Here is a 20526-nt window from a genome sequence, read left to right on the forward strand (position 1 = left end):
CTGTGAATGTCAGCTGATGAATCCGTCAGCCACACCAGGAGTGCCTTTACACCTGCTTCCTTTGACCGAGGTTCCCTTCAAAAGAATTGGTATGGACCTCGTCTGGCAGACAGCGCGCGGCCATCACTTTGTGTTGGTTCTGGTGGACTACGCAATGCGATATCCGGAAGCAGTGCCTCTACGCAACATATCAGCACATAATGCTGTGGAGGCACTCTTCAGAATAATCTCCGAGAGGGATTCCAAAAGAAATCCTTACTGATTGAGGCACTTTTTATGTCATGTACACTATTTACTTGTTTCCCCTTGGTCAGCTCTTAAGATCTCTCGGCCTTAATTACCATTTTTACGCAGATGACACCAAGAATTACATCCATTTAAAACCTGGTGATTGTGTGGCTGTTGCGTTTCTTGCACAATGTATTACTGAGATAAAAAAATGTATGTCTCTAATTTTTCTTTGTCTTAACACTGACAAGACTGAGGTAATGCTCATTGGTTCACCCCACCAGCTTGGTAAAGCTGGTTCTTTAACCTTAAATATGGATGGCTCTGCTCTGGAGTTTCAGACAAAATTGAAAAATTTGGGGGTGATATTTGATGCAAATGTAACATTTGATCCCAATGTCAAGAATTCAGTTAAAACTTAATTATTCCATCTCAAATGTGGAGTATGTGGAGTTGAGGGCATGGCAGAGAGTGAAGCGGGGGTAATTAGTGGAAAATGATTGACACCTGTGCTTAACACTTGCATTTCAGTGAGGAGTGATTGGGACTTTTAAGGATGGGAGACAGCGGCAGTCGAGAGAGAGAGCCCAGCTGAGAAGCTGTTTGTTTGTGTTGGCTGATGCCGCATTCTGACCTGAGTTATTTACCTGAAGATCTTAAGCGTTTTTTTAAATTTTTTATAAAAGTGACATTCCTGAGTCTCCTGCTTCATCATTTGTGGAATCTCATTACAGTCGGGTCCTTGGAAAATTGTAATGCTGTTTCCCTTTTCTCCACTGAAGTGACAAAAATGTTGGAATTTACACAAAAATTCTAATATTTCTCCAGTGGCCAATCCAGTGAAACCGTCTTTAATGGTTTGACCACGTTTGCCTCGAGAGCGCAGTGTTGATGTGAGACAGATGTTATTTGCCCATGCGACATTAAGTGGTGCCAGATTCACGTGAGTCACGAGAGGGAACCAGAAGAGATCTCGAGCACGCATCTGACATATCTGTACCACTATAAAGCAAGCAGAGGTCTTTATCGTTTTGTCAGGAGGATTTTTTAGTTTTTTGTTATAAATAAAAATGGTAATCCTGCTAGTAATCCAAATTTTTTATCAAATGTAAATGTAATCTCAATAAATTGGGTTTAATGTAATTCTAACAGATTACAGTTACATATTTTTGTTTCCTGATTACGTAACACTGTTACAAGTATTCTGTTACTCTCCAAGTCTGTTTGGGAGGCAGTACAATTTAAATTACTTACAGCTTTTTTGGGGTGTTTCTTTGTTTATTGCTCACTTGGCACAGTCAAAAATATTTTCCAGCATGTGCACCATTTCACTTACAGTTGATAAATAAATATACAGTATAAGAATAGAGGTACAGTAATAGTCACTTTCTAATGGCACTTAGAAAGTTTGAACAAGTTTGAGAAGAATTAATGATACAGTCAGCTAGTGCTGTACTAACTACACTGAACAAAATAGTGTGTTGGATTAATTAAAAAGGTATATATAGCATATTTGCATCATTATTTTTAGTAAATTTAATTCATCATTTTATGTCAGCACAACTAGAATACCTTTGTTAGATATACACAAATGTATTAGTTCATTCAACTTGATTTACTTAAAAAGGTATGTCACATGAATAAGATTTAACAACTTATAGCACATTGTTTAAAATTAACACGTATATCATTGTTTCTACTTAATTTATTTGTCTCAAAAGAAAAATGACTGAGGTCATTAAACTTAATAACCCAAAGAAGTGCACATACTGTAAAGCTGCATTTCAGCTATGCACATTCACATGCACATGGAACAATTCCATGAATTGAACAGGATCCAACTTGACCACTTATGGAACACTAATCCACCTAAAGGTGACTTTACAGAAAACAACTAATTACAGTAAAACAACATCAATAATACCAAAAAGAGCTACAATTTCTTTCGAATTCTAAATAGCATCTAATTAAATACCCACATAAATATTCAAGCACAAGGGTTTATGGCTATTCCCCACAACCTCCATTCTGTTTTTTGATTGTTTAAGTTAGTAGTCTTCAAAATAAAAAATAAAAACATTCTTTGAAAACTTAAAAAAAGTTCAAGGAACTCATAATAAGTCATTTTCTTCATATATCCCTCAAATTCACCTTAAAATTTATATTTTGTGTTGTACATGAAGTAAATAATATAAAGCAAAATGTTTTATACATATGTAAGTTTCTGAGTAGAAGTGATTTAATAAGTTAAGGTTGTTGAGCCAACAAATTGTTTTTTTTTTTCTCTTCAATGTAGACCAGTGGCAGCTAGGGCTAGGGCTTACCAGGACAATAGTCCCATCAGAAATTTGCATAGCATCGGCACATTCACACATGTCGACCACCTCCAATTGAGCTTGATGTTCAGGAAGTGAAGCAGTGAAGCAAGACGGCTGGATATGTGCAGTACTAACAACTGTAGGATATGTAGCACACTTTATCTCTGATGGGTAAACAACATTTTTGTCAATTACTTCAAAGTTTGCTAGGAAGAGTCTAGCTGGCTAGTTAAGTCAGAGTATTTCTTTATATGCTCTTAAAGTGACCTTATATATCGCTCCATTAAAAAAATGAAGCTCCGCAAGTCACATGCTTGCAGTGTTATTGATATCATTGATTAAAATGGGAGTGATCAAATATTTCAGCCCTTAAACCTAAGGAAATAATTATAAGCATCTAACTATGATATGCTTTAATCGTTGTGACCAGATCTCCCGATGAAACCGGGACAGTGTTGATTTTACGAGTCACGTCCTGCGTCCTGATGGAGATGTCGGGACCAAGTTTAGAATAGTTTACATTTTTAATTGAGTTTTTATTTCTAGTTCGTTTACATTTTTTTGCTCCAATTTAGTTTAGTTTTCATTTAGTTTGTTAGTTCTTTGTTAGTTTTAGTTTAGTTTTTAATTAGTTTTTCAAAATATTTACTTCTTATTTTAGTTGATGTATCAAGAATCAGGAAAACAGGTATTTGTGTAAGATAGGTCTTATAGCTGGACACCCAAATGTACAGTTTGTAAAGAATACTCATAATGTTAAAAATCTTCCTTTTAATAAGACCAACTGAATTTATTTATTGATAATACAGTAGAAGAAAACACAAAATTCAGATTTAAGAATGCTTCTTTTTTTACTGAACTTTAACCAAAGTCCTCTTTAGTGCATTTGACATGAGAAAGTAAGTCTTGTCACAACGCTGAAAACTGAACATCAAACAAAACGTCTAGGTTACGTATGTAACCTCCGTTCCCCGATAGAGGGAACGAGACCTTGTGTCAGAGAAGCGACACTAGGGGTCTCTCTTGAGTGCCGATATTCACCTCTGGACTATGAAAAAAGGCCAATGAGAGTTGGCAACCAGTATTTGCATGTCCCGCCCCCGGACATTCGGGTATTTAAGCGGCGCAAATACGGGAGTTCATTCAGGATTTTTCTGAGGAGCAATGGTACGGCCACAACAGTGGCTCGGCTCAGCGACATGGCAGGGGAGACACAACGTCTCGTTCCCTCCATCGGGGAACGGGGGTTACATACGTAACCTAGACGTTCCCCTTCTGTCGCTCTCTCCACGTTGTGTCAGAGAAGCGACACTAGGGGTCCACTTATAAAAATGCCATGCGCTGAGCCGTGTACGTGAACTGCTGATACAGGAGCGAGCAGGTATTCTTACGTGCAGGACGACCAACTGTATCAGGCTGCACGTACCCTTCCCCAATGCCCCATCTAAGCCATCAGGATTCCTTATCGTTACTGGCCGGGCCTCTTTTCTCTCTATGTTTCTCGCATAGAGCAACTAAGGCCAGGGCCCTTACACGCATTGAGGGAAGGGGGTCTTAGCCCTTATTCAGGGCGGAGAAGACCCTGCGGAGGCCACGCCTACCCGAGAGGGGAGGCAAGTTTAAGTGGCAAAACCATCAGAGGCCTGACTTAGGGCCTATGTGGAAAAGTTGGTGCGGTGGTGGATCCAGCCTCATAGAGGGGGGAACATACAGCACGGCAACCGAGGCAGCCGTGACTGCCTAAGGGAAACACGGGAGTCAGCTCGCCAGAGGGGACAGAACCGTGGTGTTACACACAGGGGGAGTCCGAAGGAGGCCTTACCTGTGGAGCACCTATACCAGTACAGGGTAGCTTGCGGTACCCGCAGTGGCTTGGGTCGGCGAGTTCCTCCGCTGAACTGCGACCCACGAGGACTAGGGAGGAATCAACCAGTGTCCCAAACCCGAGATCTCCTGGGAATGAAGGCGCACTGTTTCCCCTGGTTAGGGGGAAGGGCGCTAGGTGCAAGTGATTCACCCGGTCAGATCGTGGGCGTGCTACCGAGTTCTACGGGCTCGGTACCTGAGAAAACATGGGGCGATACTGACTCAACTCGGAGATTGTAGAATCTCGCAAAAGTGTTAGGTGTTGCCCAGCCCGCTGCTCTACAAATGTCTGCTAGGGCAGTGCCCCTAGCCAGTGCCCATGAGGACGCAACACTCCTTGTGGAGTGAGCTCGGACCCGCAAGGGGGGGCACGGCCTGGGTGTGATAAGCCATGGGAAATGGCGTCGACAACCCAGTGGGCGAGTCTCTGCTTGGAGACAGCGTTCCCTTTCTGCTGTCCCCCAAAGCAGACGAAGAGCTGCTCAGAGCGTCTGGTGCTCTGTGTGCGGTCCAGATAAATATGTAAAGCACGTACTGGACACAGCAGTGAAAGGGCTGGGTCTGCCTCCTCCCGGGGCAGCGCTTGCAGGTTCACCACCTGATCCCTGAAGGGTGTGGTGGGAACCTTGGGCACATAGCCCGGTCGCAGTCTTAGGATCACGAAAGTATCTGCCGGACCGAACTCCAGGCAAGCGTCGCTAACAGAGAACGCATGCAGGTCCCCTACCCTCTTGATGGAAGCGAGCGCGATCAGCAGGGCAGTCTTGAGAGAGAGGCCCTGGGTCCAACTGAATCAAGCGGCTCAAGGGGGGTCTCTGGAGTCCCGTAAGGACGACCGAGAGATCCCAGGAGGGGAACAGGTTAGGCCGGGAGGGAGTTATCCTCCAGGCACCTTTTAGGAACCTGACGATTAAGTCGTGCTTACCAAGAGACTTGCCGTCTACCGTGTCGTGGTGGGCCGCAATAGCGGCGACATACACCTTGAGGGTGGAGGGGGACAGCCTCCTCTCCAGCCTCTCCTGAAGAAACACGAACACTGACCTAACTGCGCACTTCTGCAGGTCTTCGGCTCGGGAAGAACACCAGTCCGTGAACAGACGCCACTTTAGAGCGTAGAGATGCCTGGTAGAGGGGGCTCTGGCTTGATTGATTGTATCTATGACGGTCGGTGGTAGGCCGGCTAGATCTTCCGCATCCCGTCCAAGGGCCAGACGTGGAGGTTCCAGAGATCTGGGTGCGGGTGCCAGAGCGTGCCCGATCCCTGAGAAAGAAGGTCCTTCCTCAGGGGAATTGGCCAGGGAGGGGCTGTCGTGAGGAGCGTGAGGTCCGAAAACCAAGTCCGGGTGGGCCAGTAAGGGGCTACCAGAATGGCTTGCTCCTTGTCCTCCCTGACCTTGCATAGCACCTGTGCAAGAAGGCTCACTGGGGGAAATGTGTACTTGCGCAGCCCCGCCGGCCAGCTGTGTGCCAACGCGTCTGCCCAGAGGGGAGCCTCTGTCCGGGCATACCAGAGCGGGCAGTGGGAGGTTTCTTGGGAGGCAAACAGGTCTACCTGAGCCTTGCCGAACCGGTCCCAAATCAGTTGGACCGACTGGGGGTGGAGCCTCCACTCACCACCAGGAAGCTTTGTCTTGACAGCGCGTCCACTATCACATTGAGGTTGCCGGGGATGCGCGTGGCACGCAGTGACTCCAGTCGCTGCTGACTCCAAAGGAGGAGACGACGGGCGAGCTGTGACATGTGGAGGGAGCGTACTCAGCCTTGGTGGTTTATGTAGGCTACGACCGTGGTGCTGTCTGTCCTGACTAGGACGTGTTTGTTCCGAATTAACGGAAGAAACTTCTTCACGGCCAGAAAAACAGCCAGCAGCTCTAGGCAGTTGATGTGCCAGCGCAGCGGGCCTCGGTTCCACTGGCCTGCGGCTGCACGCCTGTTGCACACGGCACACCAACCCAGTTTGGAGGCGTCGGTTGTGACCAGAACGTGTCGGGACACCTGCTGCAAGGGTACTCCTGCCCTTAGAAAGCAGAGGTCTGTCCAGGGTTTGAAGGTTTGGCGGCAGGCAGAGGTAACTTTTACGTTGTGCGTGCCGCGGTGCCATGCTCATCTCAGGTCGAGATGAGCATGGCACCGAGTCCGGAGCCAGTGCTGAAGTGGTCTCATATGCATCAACCCCAGCGGCGCGGCCGCCGCGGAGGATGCCATATGCCCCAGGAGCTGTTGGAAACGTTTTAGCGGGACCACGGCGCCTGGCTTGAAGTAAGCGAGGCATTTCAGCACTGACTGAGCATGCTCGTTGGAGAGACGTGCTGTCATTGGGACTGAGTATAACTCAAGACCGAGAAAAGAGATGCTCTGGACCGGGGAGAGCTTGCTCTTTTCCCAGTTGACCTGAAGCCCCAAACGGCTGAGGTGGCTGAGCACCTGGTCTCTGTGTGCGCATAGTAACTCTCGGGAATGGGCCAGTATGAGCCGGTCGTCGAGGTAATTGAGTATGCGTATGCCGGCTTCTCGGAGCGGGGCAAGAGCTGCCTCTGCGACTTTCGTGAAGACGCGAGGGGACAGAGACAGGCCGAAGGGGAGGACTTTGTACTGATACGCCTGGCCGTCGAACACGAACCTTAGGAAGGGTCAATGTCGAGGGCGAATTGAGACGTGGAAGTACGCGTCCTTCAGGTCTACCGCTGCGAACCAATCTAGATGCCGGACGCCAGATAGAATTTGTTTCTGGGTGAGCATTTTGAACGGGAGTTTGGACAAGGTCCGATTGAAAACTCGCAGGTCCAAGATCGGTCGTAAGCCGCCGCCTTTCTTGGGTACAACGAAGTAAGGGCTGTAGAAACACTTCTTCGTTTCGGTTGGAGGGACAGGCTCTATCGCGTCCTTTAATAGAAGGGAGGCGATTTCTTCGCACAGGGAATGGGCATGTTGGCCGTGTACTGCGGAAAAATGTATGCCCACGAAGGGGGGCGGACACCTGGCAAACTGAATTGCATAACCGAGTCGAATGGTCCGGTGCAGCCAGCGTGATGGGTTGGGCAGTGAAAGCCACGCCTCTAAACTCTTTGCTAGGGGCACCAAGGGGACAAGTTTTTTGGACGTACCCGGCGGGGCTTCGCAGCGGTGCGGAACAGGTAACGCGGCGTCGGGAGGCAACGTGGTGTACCGAGGTTCTTGTGCTGAGAATAAATTCAAAGCACTTACCTTGCTCCGCACATCCGGCAGGGGGCGGGTTCATGACTGAGGAGGAGGTCTGATGTTGGCGTCCTCTGGACTCGTCTGAACCGGCCGGCCAGGGAACAGTCAAGGCGCTGAAGGCGGGGACACCGCGTCCATGGAGCCGGGACTGTTGAGGCCTGAAAGCAGAGTGCCGTGAGAACGGCATTTGCAGGCCAGGTGACCCCAGAGACAGCAAGGAAATAGCTCTATAGAGTGTAAAGAATTTAACAAAAAATTCTCCTCCCAGCCCTCCACCGGGGAACGGTCTTACCAGCTCCGGAGCTAACGTCTCGGTCTCTGGGTCTGTCATATCAGGAGCGCCTGGGAGCCTTCTGGGTCCTCAAGGGGGTCCGTGAGACGATGGCCGTCCAACTTCTGCGGGGAGCTCAACGCTGGGGCTGAGAGCTGGGCCCACTCACTTGTTAGTTGAGGCGGAGCACCACTTTCTTTCTTTCTTGAAAGCGGCTGTGAGTGGCGCACATGCCCGCGGAACCAATTAAGCCCGGGGAAGCATAGCGGACCTTCTTGCATCAGGCTCAGACTGGGCGGAGACCCGAAGGTGGCGGCCCAGGCGAGTTATCCGCATTCGGCGCCGCTGTTACGCTCTCCGATGCAGCGGTGATGTCATCATCCAATGCCGGGATTTTCTCACTACAAGAAAAAACCTACGACTGCAATGCTGTCATGGCTATGTTCTCGTACTGAAAACATAGACCATTCATAAAAACGCTGCCTGTGTGTGATCGCAACCCAGGAATGCAAGGCAGTTGTTATGGACGTCAGAGGTGGGGAGAATCAATGCATCCAGAAACTACACAGAGGCGGAAAATCGTCTTTACAAAGACGCGTCCTGAGAAGGACGTTCTATGCCGCTGTGTTTTGCTCTTTTAGAGCGAAATTCACTCTTTTAGAATAACTCTTTCGAGTTGTCTGCACTGTCGAAGCGCCCAGGGGCAAGAATGCACAGCCGTGCACGAATGAGAAAGCCGCTGTTGTGCGCCGTCAGATCCAACAGCATGCAGGATTAAACAGGAACTTGGTGTGTAACTCGCAGCAGACTGCATGCACGACCATCGGCTCCGAATAAATTTTCTGAATGAACTCCCGTATTTGCGCCGCTTAAATACCCGTATGTCCGGGGGCGAGACATGCAAATACTGGTTGCCAACTCTCATTGGCCTTTTTTCATAGTCCAGAGGTGAATATCGGCGCTCAAGAGAGACCCCTAGTGTCGCTTCTCTGACACAACGTGGAGAGAGCGACAGAAGGGGAACTCTATACATATTGCAAATGAAATGTAAAACAAATCAATGAAACATCTTATGTGCCTAAGACTTTTGCACAGTACTGTGCAAAAGTAGTAGGCACATAAGATGCGTCAAAAACATTTGTCTTAAGATGGTTATTTATATTTCCAGCTTTAGTGTGTCAATAGGAAATATACATTTTAGATTCCCAAACATTTCTTTTGCAAACTGAATAGAATAGAAGAACAGGTAGTACAGCAACAGATGGCATGGTCCAAACAGAGACCCCCCACTGTAAGTATGGGATTACAAGAAGAGACAGAAGCAATTGAGACATCAGAAATAGAAGAACTGTGGCAAATTCTCCAAGAAGCTTGGAACATCCTATCTGCCAACAACCAAGAAAAACTGTATCCAGGTGTACCTAGGAGAATTGGTGCTGTTTTGAAGGCAAAGGTTATCACACCAAATATTGATTTAGCTTTTTTATGCTGGACTTTGTATGACTTTAATTGATAAATGAAAACTATTTAAGTCATTATTTTTGAAGACATCCTCACTATGCAACATTTTTCCCAAGTGCCTAAAACGTTTGCACAGTATTATATATATATATATTCTCTGGTGGCCAAAAGTTTGGAACATTGTACAGATTTTTCTGTATTGGAAGGAAATTGGTAATTCAATTCACAACTGATCGCAAAGTATAGCAGGACAATACTGATGTAAAAACAGTACCATCACTATTTGAAAAAAGTCATTTTTGATCAAATCTAGACAGGCCGCATTTCCAGCAGCCATCACTCCAACATCTTATTCTTAAGTAATCATGCTGAATTGCTAACTTGGTTCATTAAATGAAGCTTAACATTGTCTTTGTGTTTGTTTTTCAGTTGCCACAGTATGCATTAGACTGGCATGTCTTATGGTTAATATTAGGTCAAAAATGGCAAAAAAGTCAGTCAATCATTGTTTTGAGGAATGAAGGATATACAATGCTTGAAATTGCCAAAAAAAACTGAAGATTTCATAAAAAGGTATACACTAACAGTACCAGGGGCAGTGGTGGCTCAATGGTTGAGGCTCAGGGTTACTGACCAGAAGGTCAGGGGTTGAAGCCCCAGCACCACCAAGATGCCACTGTTGGGCCCTTGAGCAAGGCCCTTAACCCTATCTGCTCCAGGGGCACAGTATCATGGCTGACCCTGCACTCTGACCCCAGCTTAGCTAATAAACTATTAGAAAACTAATACATTTCACTGTATATATGCAAAAAACTGTGTGTATAATGTGTGACCTAAATAAAGGATTCTAAGGATTCTACTACAGTCTTTAAAGACAACTGTCTCTTACAAGGGCAGAAAGAGATATAGAAGGCCAGATGTACAACTAAACAAGAGGTTAAGGACATCAGAGTCTCTAGTTTGAGAAATTCTACCTGCTCAACACCAGTTTCATGTACAACAGTAAAGAGAAGACTCAGGGGGGCAGGCCTTATGGGAAGAATTGCCATACAGAACTTGTAACATTGGAACTTAAAAGTTAAAATACAATTCCACTTTTCCACATTTAAGTGCTGGTACTATATATATATATATATATATATATATATGTATATATAGTACCAGCACTTAAATGTGGAAATGTGGAATTGTATTTTAACTATATATATATATATATATATATATATAGCTGTATGAATATGACCTGCAATCAGTTATTTAACACTGTGGCCATGGGAAAGTGAACTTTAACAGAGACAGCAAAACATTTCAATTCTATTTTCACATGTTGTGCAAAGATATAGATTGGCCTTCTTTCACCTTGTTGAACATGCATTTTCATTTGCACATTTCTAATTTACATTGCATAATGACAGAGAGCAGCAGAGAGCGCCAAGCGCATGAGTCGTTGTCACGGTAACAGCTAGATTCTGAGCGGATTGCTGATAACTGATTGAATGAAATTACCATAAAATCATAGTGCAGTGCATTAAAATATCTTCCCTTCCCTGCAATTGATACCAGACACAATACCAAGAAGGACGTTGAGGATATTTAATTTCAAAGAAATAAATCAGTGAGCCTAACATCTGAAACTGGAACATTATTAACATTATTATATAGACACCAGGACACACCCTTGTAAATCCGGGACCCACTTCTGGTCACCCTGCTTTGCTTTCCTCCATGATGTGCTGTAGTAATTCCCTCCCGCTCTGTCTTTATTAATGTAATGAGGGCAATAGACCATCACTACCTAGTGGCATCTTCATGTTAAGGTGATAGCGGATTTAAAGATTTAAAAACCTATCGCAATAAAAACGAAAACAGTTATTTTTTTTTTCCGATTATTTGTATTTTAGTTTTGTTTTTTTCAGAGCCATGACAATTTATTTTAGTTTCAGTTTTTCCAATTATGTTTATTTTTTATTTTTATTTCAGTTTACGAAAATGTTTTTTTTTTACATTTAGTTTTAGTTTAGTAAACAGTTTGAGGCTGTGTGAGCAGGGCAAAGTGGAATTGAGAAAAAATAATGAACAGCATGTCTTTTTTACAAGCTGTGCTGTATCTAAACAATGCTAGGTTTCTGAAACTGCATGTTGTTTAGATACAACTTTATAGCTGCAGTTTATGCATTAATTACACAATTATTTTATTGTAATAGCAATATTACCCTCCCCATCAGCCGAAATCATGGAACATCTACTCACTGTGGGGTGTTGATCCAGATAATGCCCAGGTGACAGTAATAAACACACTCCACGTCCCTGTAAGAGTAACACGTGCAGCGTTTGGATCTAGCGCGGGTGTGTGATGTTGCATTGAGCGCTGCTTCTGTCTGCTGATGTAAAACACCAGAAGAGAACTCGTCAGATGAGCGCACGTGCGCGTCTTGAATCTCAAACGTCCCGAACGATGGTGCACCTGTCATATAATAACGAATACTTTTTAAGAGGCAGAACAATAGTGAAAGCACATTGCATTGAATTTTCCCACATTATTCTCAAAGCTGGGCATATACAGTAAATATATAAAATACTTTAGCATTTAAATATTAAATGCGTTTTTCACATTACAGTTAGCTAATGGAAAATTATGTAAATAATCTCAGAATGCAAAAAACAAAACATTGTCCTAAAATATGCTCAATTTTCTTACAACTGTGCCAAATAAACAAATATAACAATACAATGGGCTAAGTCTGTCTTGCTGATATAAACTCACATTCACAAAATGACAGCGTTTCAGTCTATTATAGAACTTACCCTCGGTGAAAATGTTTACAAGACTCAAAATCAATAAAACAGCATCAAAAACCATTTTTGCCATTTTACTGGCGTGCGGCGTCCTTATCAATGTGTGCGCACGACCAATCTTTATTCGTGGAAAAAGTTGTCAGACGCGCCTTTCCAGATATCCAGCTACATAAATAAAATCCTCCAAAACAAATCCGTTTCAGCCCAGAAAGGAATTCTGAGCATCATCTGCTCAATATATGTGAAATAACTCTGGGGTAAAGGAATTTTTAAATGTGCGTTCATGTATTATTTAAATAGCGAGTGCTGACACCACGCCCACCGGTGAGCGCGCGCTTCTAACTCTTTCGCAGCGTAGAGGAGGAATTCACTCGTGTTCTTTTACCGAGTCCATTATTTATTATTTTACCTCCTCTTCTGAAAAGAAAGCATGGTTCCTGTCTTCCTCGGGCTTACGAAGACGTTGTGAAATAACAGTAATTACGATATTATAAGAACCCTATCCTCAGCTTTTACCCAAAGGGAAACGGATATATTTGAAATATTGTAATAATCTCGTATGTAGGCCTACATGTGTGTCAGGTTTTGGGAAGCTTTATTCAACATTTATTATTTCTTTATAACTTTTCAAAAAACATTTAACAATCATCAAAAACATTTAAAGAAACAGGCCACATATACAATTCATAATTTACATATATAATTAAGTTGTATATAGGCCTAATTAAAAAAGATTAACTTTGTTTATCTAATTAGTTACAAAAATAAAGAAGAGAAAAATCTTCTACCCATGTTAATGTATACATTTTTCAATTGCCACCTACATTGTTTCTAATTTGGTTATTAAAATGTTATTAAAATTTGAAATGTTACTTTTTCCATTTGATATATTCTATTGTATGAAAGTCCTGAACCATATGGTGAAATAAAAATTGTCTCAGTTCCTTCCTTTTCTTTAAGATACATTTTTGTTTTGTTTTTTAAGAGAAAAACAAATTAAAAGAGAAAAACAAATTTAAGAGAGAGAAAAAAAAACATTTTTGTGAAAAGAGAGAGAGAAAAAATGAGACACAATTAAATGTTTTATCTTTTAAATTTTTTTCTCTTTGCGGTTCAGGGCTTCTGTACTGCGATCTGTTTTAAGGCTGCTATTCTAATTACTCCAAATGTAGTTTTGTTTCTTAAATGCAAGGGAAGTTTTTCTGGATGGACTTCTAGTGTGCAGTTAAATATTAATCTGCCTAATCACTTCATTCCAATATATTTTTAATTTAAGGCACACGTATAGAATACGACTAACTATAATGACCCTTATTTTCTCCACAATTTCACCAACAAGCCCCTTTTACCAAACTATTGTATTTAATTCTTGGCATATAAACTCATTCACAAAGCTAATTCATTGCATTCATACAATATTGTATATACATATTGTACTGTGCCTTTACCATTAATTTAAAATACATTATATAACCACTTCATATTGTGTCAATTAAGAGTGGAGGACAGACATTTTAAAATAACACTCTCTAAATTACTATATCACCAACATACTATTTTCTAAGAAAATTAATTACTATTATACATGCAATAATGCTTTGTGAATTTGATTCCCAAAGGTGCCTTTCTAACAATAAACAAAGTTTTCATTAGCACTTTCAGGTGTTGTCATAAAAAACATTCTTGGTAGCAAATTCTTGGGGATATTTACGTATGTGCTCAGGGCCTGCACTACAATTTACAGGGCCCGGAACATCAGTTTTATGGGGAGGGGGGCAATAAATAGGCTCTACCATAGAGGACTTTAGTGGGCCTCACTCATCACAGGACCTGGGACAACATTCCCGGTGATTCCACATCACTTAAACATCAGCCCTGTATGTGCTTCCTGGAGGTCTCAAATGCTTTAGAAGCACTTCCTCAAAAGGCCATGTAGGCCTACATGAAAGGAAAATATATGATACGTAAATAATCACATATACAGTTTGCACAAAGCCCACACAACCAGTTTAATTGCACATGCAAGTGAAACAATACACATCTGAAGCTTTGCCCAGACCCAGTATAAGTTTCAATAATAAAGAAAAATGATGATGCTTTCTTCTCTCACTCGTTTAGAACCATGGTGTATAGAGAATACACATTCTGCAGGCTAAATGTTAGCCCAAACTCCTGTTAGCCCAGACTCCAGATGAATGTCTGATTACAGTAAATTTCCAATACAGTAATTTTTGAAATCATTTAAGATCTGCGGGTTTTTCTAGAATATTTAAGATGCCCAAATTTTCATTAGCTGGGAAGAAAACATTTGAATGAATAGGGATGGGACGATATGGTTATATCATGTTTCTGTTCGGTTTACGATATGAGAAAACCAGATCCAAATTCAGATCATAATAATTTGTACGAATTAACCATATGGCAGAATCAAAAGACATTCTATCTATCCAGTTGGCTTGTACAAAAACTTATATATGTTTAAATCCTATAGAGAAAAATAAACCAACCAATGAACACAATTTCAAATAATTATATTTCTAAGTCTAACACCTATCCAAACCTAACCATTACATCCACCCGATTACAAAACTCTAAACCTATCCATTAAGTCCATCCCATTAGCAAACCCCATACCTAATCCTAGCCATTAAATCCATTCCATTATCAAACCTCAAACTTAACCATTAAGTTATCCCATTACCAAACCCCAAACCTAACTATTACATCCATCCCATTACCAAACCCTAACCCTAAACCTAATAAGGAATATTTCTCCCATCGGCGCAACTCAAGCTTGAAGTACAACCGGTTTTCTCCATGGGCCAGTAAGCGAAACTCCAGCTGTATTGGCTGGTCAGATGACAAGACTCTCTACCCTTATGAAGCCCCTCAAGGGTACAGACTGAATAAAGTGTGTGGTTTTATAGCACCACTACAAAAAAGCACCCATAGAGGGGCTTATGATTGCCAAAGCATTGAGACTTGCGTGGTCATTTTCTGTGAGAACTATAAATGAAATTATATTGACAGCAGCCATTTGAACAGCTATCCTTTAACTGCAAACCATTGTACTGCATATGGAAATAAAAGGAATGAGATTTACAAATATATGTTTGGAGTTTCACAAAGATAACATATATTTATAAATGTCATTCTTTTTATTTGTGAATTAATGTAATTTTTGTGAACCAGCTTTCTATTTGTTTATCTCTTTCCATTTGTATGTTAATATGAAACAATGCCATCTCCATATAGTACAGCCCTTAAAAATAAATTTAAGCATTTTTGACATTCAGAAAAATGGTACTGCTTTTCTAGACATATTGTGACAAAAACAAACAAACAACTGGGGTACACTCATCCAGTTCTGCTTTAATACATTAAAGACAAATGTTTGAATGCAGACTTGAAATGGCATCCAAGGCACTGGAGAGCATTCAACGAGGGCGAGATTCAAGGCTTTGACAGAGAATATTGAGACATGATTAGTTCATTATGTTGGAAGTCTTCGATCCCAAATGGGTTACAGACTTGTGCCTTGTGGGCCCACTATACCAATTTGAAAGGTTTCATTTCCAACATCAAATTATTTTCAGGAGTGAGTTCCGTAGCTGTTTTGCCCACTATTTGATTTACTAGAGTGAATAGTCTAAATTTTAAACCACTACATGAATACAGCATAAAAATACCCCACACTGGTACTTTTTATGTAATGTGTCACACTGCATAAAAATTGCATTTAACATTCATTGAAACATTCTAGATTCTGACTGCTCTGTTTTTGTTCATAACATACTATAATCCTTTAAATTTAGCATAATATTCATACATAATTGAATTGCTCTGAGGTCAGCGACAAGATTGTCTGCATCTCTGCCAACACACATATATAGGACATAATTGGACATGTACATCAATCAAGTATCTACTGCAAATCTAGCAGGACTCTGACCTGTCATACCTCTTAGGAGCCACCCACATTGGTTCATCCTGGTAATCCTTTTCAAGTCCAGGTTAATTAAACACACACTTGGGGAATTTTCTAATTTTTCTACCCATTTCCATGAACTAAATAATAGCACTATATTCATACATAATGCAGTGCATAAACTGTGTGTGTATGGGTGCAGACTAGACACCCTATATATGCAGGTTTTGATGAATGTGGACCTCACAGTCTTTATGGTGCTTCAAGAGTGAATGATACAACACTCCATAATGGATGGACACTTGGCTCCATTCAAAAAGGACTGTGGCCATGATGAGTGGCAACCATTTTGTCCCTATTTTGTTATTATTATTATTATTATTATATCTCTGTAGATTTTTTATTTTTAATTTTTTGTATTTCCTTCCATATAGGGGAGGCCGAGGCTAATGGTCACATGGTGAAGTCATCACAAGGGCGATATCTCAGTAACGAGATATTGGGTCAAATGTGTAATTACACAAATCGTCTAGGTTACTATTTTAACCCCTGTTCCTTGATGGAGGGAACGAGACGTTGTGTCGAATGAAGCGACACTAGGGGTCTTTCTTGAAAGCCTCGGTTACCTCTGAACTTGAGAAAAGGCCAATGAGAAATTGGCAGACAGAATTTGCACGTCCCTCCCCCGGACATGAGGTTATAAAAGGAGGGAATCGTGCATCTGTCCATTCAGGTTTTGCACTGAGGAGACGAGAATGAGGTTCAGCTGTTACAGTGGCTCGGTACAGCGTTGTGGCTGGGGGAACACAATGTCTCATTCCCTCCATCAGGGAACGGGGGGTTACAGTAGTAACCTAGACGTTCCCCTTCTGTCGCTCACTCGACATTGTGTCGAATCAAGCGAGCATGGCGGGGCGGGCATGGCCTAGATCTGATAGGCCAAAGCGATGCCGTCGATGACCCAGTGGGTTAGCCTCTGTTTGGAAACAGCGTTCCCTTTCCGCTGTCCACCAAAGCAGACAAAGAGCAGCTCAGAACATCTAAAGCTCTGCGTGCAGTCCACATATGGAATGAGCAATGTCTACCACTAGGTGTCAGAGGGCACAGAGCAACGGATGGTACTTCTCCTCAAGGAGAACAGTGGATTACAACATATGAAGTCAAGAAACATTTTCTGATTTGACAAGTGATAGGAGTGACCAGCAGAACACAAGAAGCATCATCTCAATTTAATGGATGTAATCAGACACCGTACACTGAAGAATTTATGCAAAATGACGTGCATAAATATTTGAACCTGATTCCTGTTGGGGAGTACACTCAGGTATGCAAACACTGTGGTGAACAGATCCACAACTGTGAACCAAAACTCAGTCACTCGCATACGGCAGCCACCATGCTGGCAGAATGAACGACTACATTGCATAGATGAGAATAGAGTAATCTAGTCAAATGAAATATTGCTGCTTGAAAAGCTAAATTGATGCAGTATGAGGGATATGATGAACGGATAATTGAGAAATTTTTTTTTGCAGAAGCCTGAAACCCCACTACCAGCTGTAATGATGAATTACTGGGAATACAGCTTTAGGAACAATTTAATGTGAGCAACAAAATAAAATTATGTGAGAATAAAGATCTGCCGCTCTGCACTGCATACTGAAATGCAGGAGTAATGGTCTTTCTGGGAGACAGACAGTCAGCATAAACTTCATCCATTCAACAACAGTTGTTAAATTAATGCCTTCTAAAGCAAACACTCGCTTTTGGTGTGAAAAAGATAATTATAGAAAAATAAAACAGATCTTTAAAAGTGTTATGAAGGCAGGAGAAGGCAGATGAGGGGTGAGGATCTAAATGCGGTTTTCATTAAAAGATGAAGAACAACAAACAAATGAAATGTCCACGATGGGAAAACAAAACCAAAACACAAAAGACATCCAAGGGGTACACAGGCCGGAGAAACATCCACGGAGGGCAAAGGTAACATGACACATGAACAAACACATCCAAACATCTACTTTCAAACATCCACATTCAACGATCGACAAGGAATGGAGGAACAGCAGGGTTTAAATACACAGGGGTAATGAGGACTAAACAACAAACAGGTGAGAACAATGGTTGAGTTCTGGCAGTGATGAGGGCCGGGAATTATGGGAATTGTAGTTTATGACAGTGACTAGTGAAACACGGGGCAGACAACAGGGGATCGTGAAAAAAAGGATAGTTCACTCAAAAATGAGAATTCTCTCATCATTTACTCACCCTTATATGCCATCCCAGATGTGTATGACTTTCTTCAGCTGAACAAAAATGAAGATTTTTAGAAGAATATTTCAGCTCTGTTGGTCCATAAAAAACAAGTGAATAATGGCTTGAATGTTGAAGCTCCAGAAAGCACACAAAGTCTTCAGAAGCAATATGATAGGTGTGTGAGAAATAGATCAATATTTAAGTCCTTTTTTTTTTTTTTTACTGTAAATTCTTCTCCCTGCCCAGTAGGTGGAGATATGCATGAAGAATACACCAAAGACAAAAGAAGAATGTGAAAGTGAAGATTTACATAACAAAAATAATAAATATTGATCTGTTTCTCATCCACATCTATCATATTGTTTCTGAGGACATTGAATTAACCACTGGAATGTTATGGATTACGTTTATGCTGCCTTTATGTACTTTTTGGAGCTTCAAAATGTTGGTTCCCATTCACTTGCATTATATGGACCTCAGAGCTGAAGTATAGTAAACACAAATTAAGATATTTAGAAGAATATAAACTGCTTTGAAGTCAAAATATTATTTAAGATCACAGAAGTAACCTGAATACATTGGGTTATGCCATCAAAACTAATATTAAGAGTTAGATCAAGTAGAAAAAGTTTATTTGGGTGGCAATTGCAAGTAACCACTTTTTACAATCTATTCTACACAATTCTATTTTTTCTATTTTTTACTCTACACTTATTGTTTTGTTTTGTTTTTTTTAACTTAAAATGCATTTCATCTGATAACATCTGAATTAACCTGTTTCATTCAAGTCAAAATATTATTTAAGATCACTAAATCAACCTGAATATATTAAGTTGCATCAACAAAACTATTTTTATGGTTAGATCAAGTAGAAATAGCTCAAAGGTGATAATTGGAAGTTACCACATTTTCAATTCAATTCAATTCTATTCTATTATAATCTATTCTATTCTGATTGATCTTGTGTTTTTAACACACTATTATACACAAATATTTGCAAACATTTATTACAGTGCATGAGTAAAAGGAATTAATTAAGCCAGGTGTCTCATTTTTTAAATGTGTCTAGAGTATCTTAACGGAAACATGCAATAGAGCATCATAGCGCATCCGCGATCATGTACAGTTCAAAGCTCCCTCTCAGTGGTGAGGTAGGAGTTTCGTATATTCCAAAGAGCATACGCCCCTTAACAGCTCCTCCTCTCCTCTCCTCTCATCCATCCATCTGAGGGGTGTTTTTCCCCCTCCGTCCGCTGCTCCTCTCGTTTTTCCTCTTGGACAGTCTCCATCCTTTGACGGAGAAAAGCAGCAGCAGCAGCAGGAGGGCGGTGGTAATCGCTGGCGCGACAGTCCTCTATGGTCAGCGTTTGGACGGAAATCCGAACGTCAAACCTGGAGAGACAGGTAGGGCTCTTTGTTGCGATGATTACATCCTGTTTATGCTCACTATTCATCAGCTGTCCACTGTAAATATGCTGAATGTGTAATCTCAGCGCTTAAAGCGAAGGCTCAGCCTATGTGTCCTCGCGTTGAGGTTGAAATCTTGCGTTATTCTGTCATATGACATTTTGTGCACCAGGCCGGTGCCTTAACAAGGGTTTGTTTCTGTCCTTGGTCATTGGACACAGACCTTGGTGGTTGTTTTCACACAAAAAACTTTGGTTTATTATAGTAAAAATGTGAATGCCATTGTTTCGGATGGGATATGCCGAACAATACCTGTAAATGAGTGGCGCGTGCCTGTCCGTGCAGGTAGACTAACCTATTTCACAGAGATCACCATTGACGCGAACGTACAGCGCGCTTATAGTTAACCCTTAAAGTCAATGAATAAAAGGGAACTGAGGCTTTCAGGTACTGGCCCAAAAATATGGCAACTCTTCCTCTTCAAACTATGCTTATTTTATTTTATACTTGTGACTTAAACATAATAGCGCAGCTGCAATATAATTCCAAATTGTTTTTTGGCTACTGAGATGCAGCCTAAAGGCTGTAGTGAACCGGATGATGCTGCCAGTGTTTAATGAAAAGAGGGTGTGGCACCTGGGGCAGTCGCGCTTGGCGGGAGAAGCCAATTAACTCAAAGACGCTCAAAGCGCGTGAACGCTTATAGGCTCCAGTGCGCACCGGGGTCGTTTAGAATAACAGAGCAGGAATACGCTTTGAGATAAATGAATATTTCCCAACACAATTCGGAAAACATA

At 41.9% G+C, this 20526-nt stretch overlaps 2 protein-coding genes across 2 annotated transcripts in view; one reads left to right on the plus strand and one right to left on the minus strand.

The window, feature by feature from the left end:
• Nucleotides 1-12225, minus strand: part of LOC127629010 (endothelin-3-like) — a 38929-nt gene extending 26704 nt beyond the window's left edge. The window contains exons 1-2 of the mRNA XM_052106018.1: nucleotides 12148-12225; nucleotides 11593-11806 (exon numbers count right to left, since the gene is read on the minus strand). Of these exons, the coding sequence (XP_051961978.1) occupies nucleotides 11593-11806; nucleotides 12148-12211 (278 nt within the window). The 5' untranslated portion in view covers nucleotides 12212-12225. The remainder of the gene's footprint in view (nucleotides 1-11592; nucleotides 11807-12147) is intronic.
• Nucleotides 12226-19554: 7329 nt separating this feature from the next.
• LOC127629000 (band 4.1-like protein 1) overlaps nucleotides 19555-20526 on the plus strand; it is a 91385-nt gene continuing 90413 nt past the window's right edge. The window contains exon 1 of the mRNA XM_052106005.1: nucleotides 19555-19726. The gene's annotated coding sequence lies outside the window, so the exon portion shown is untranslated. The remainder of the gene's footprint in view (nucleotides 19727-20526) is intronic.

The sequence above is a fragment of the Xyrauchen texanus genome, chromosome 35 (genome assembly GCF_025860055.1).
Source record: "Xyrauchen texanus isolate HMW12.3.18 chromosome 35, RBS_HiC_50CHRs, whole genome shotgun sequence".
Taxonomy (NCBI): Eukaryota; Metazoa; Chordata; class Actinopteri; order Cypriniformes; family Catostomidae; genus Xyrauchen; species Xyrauchen texanus.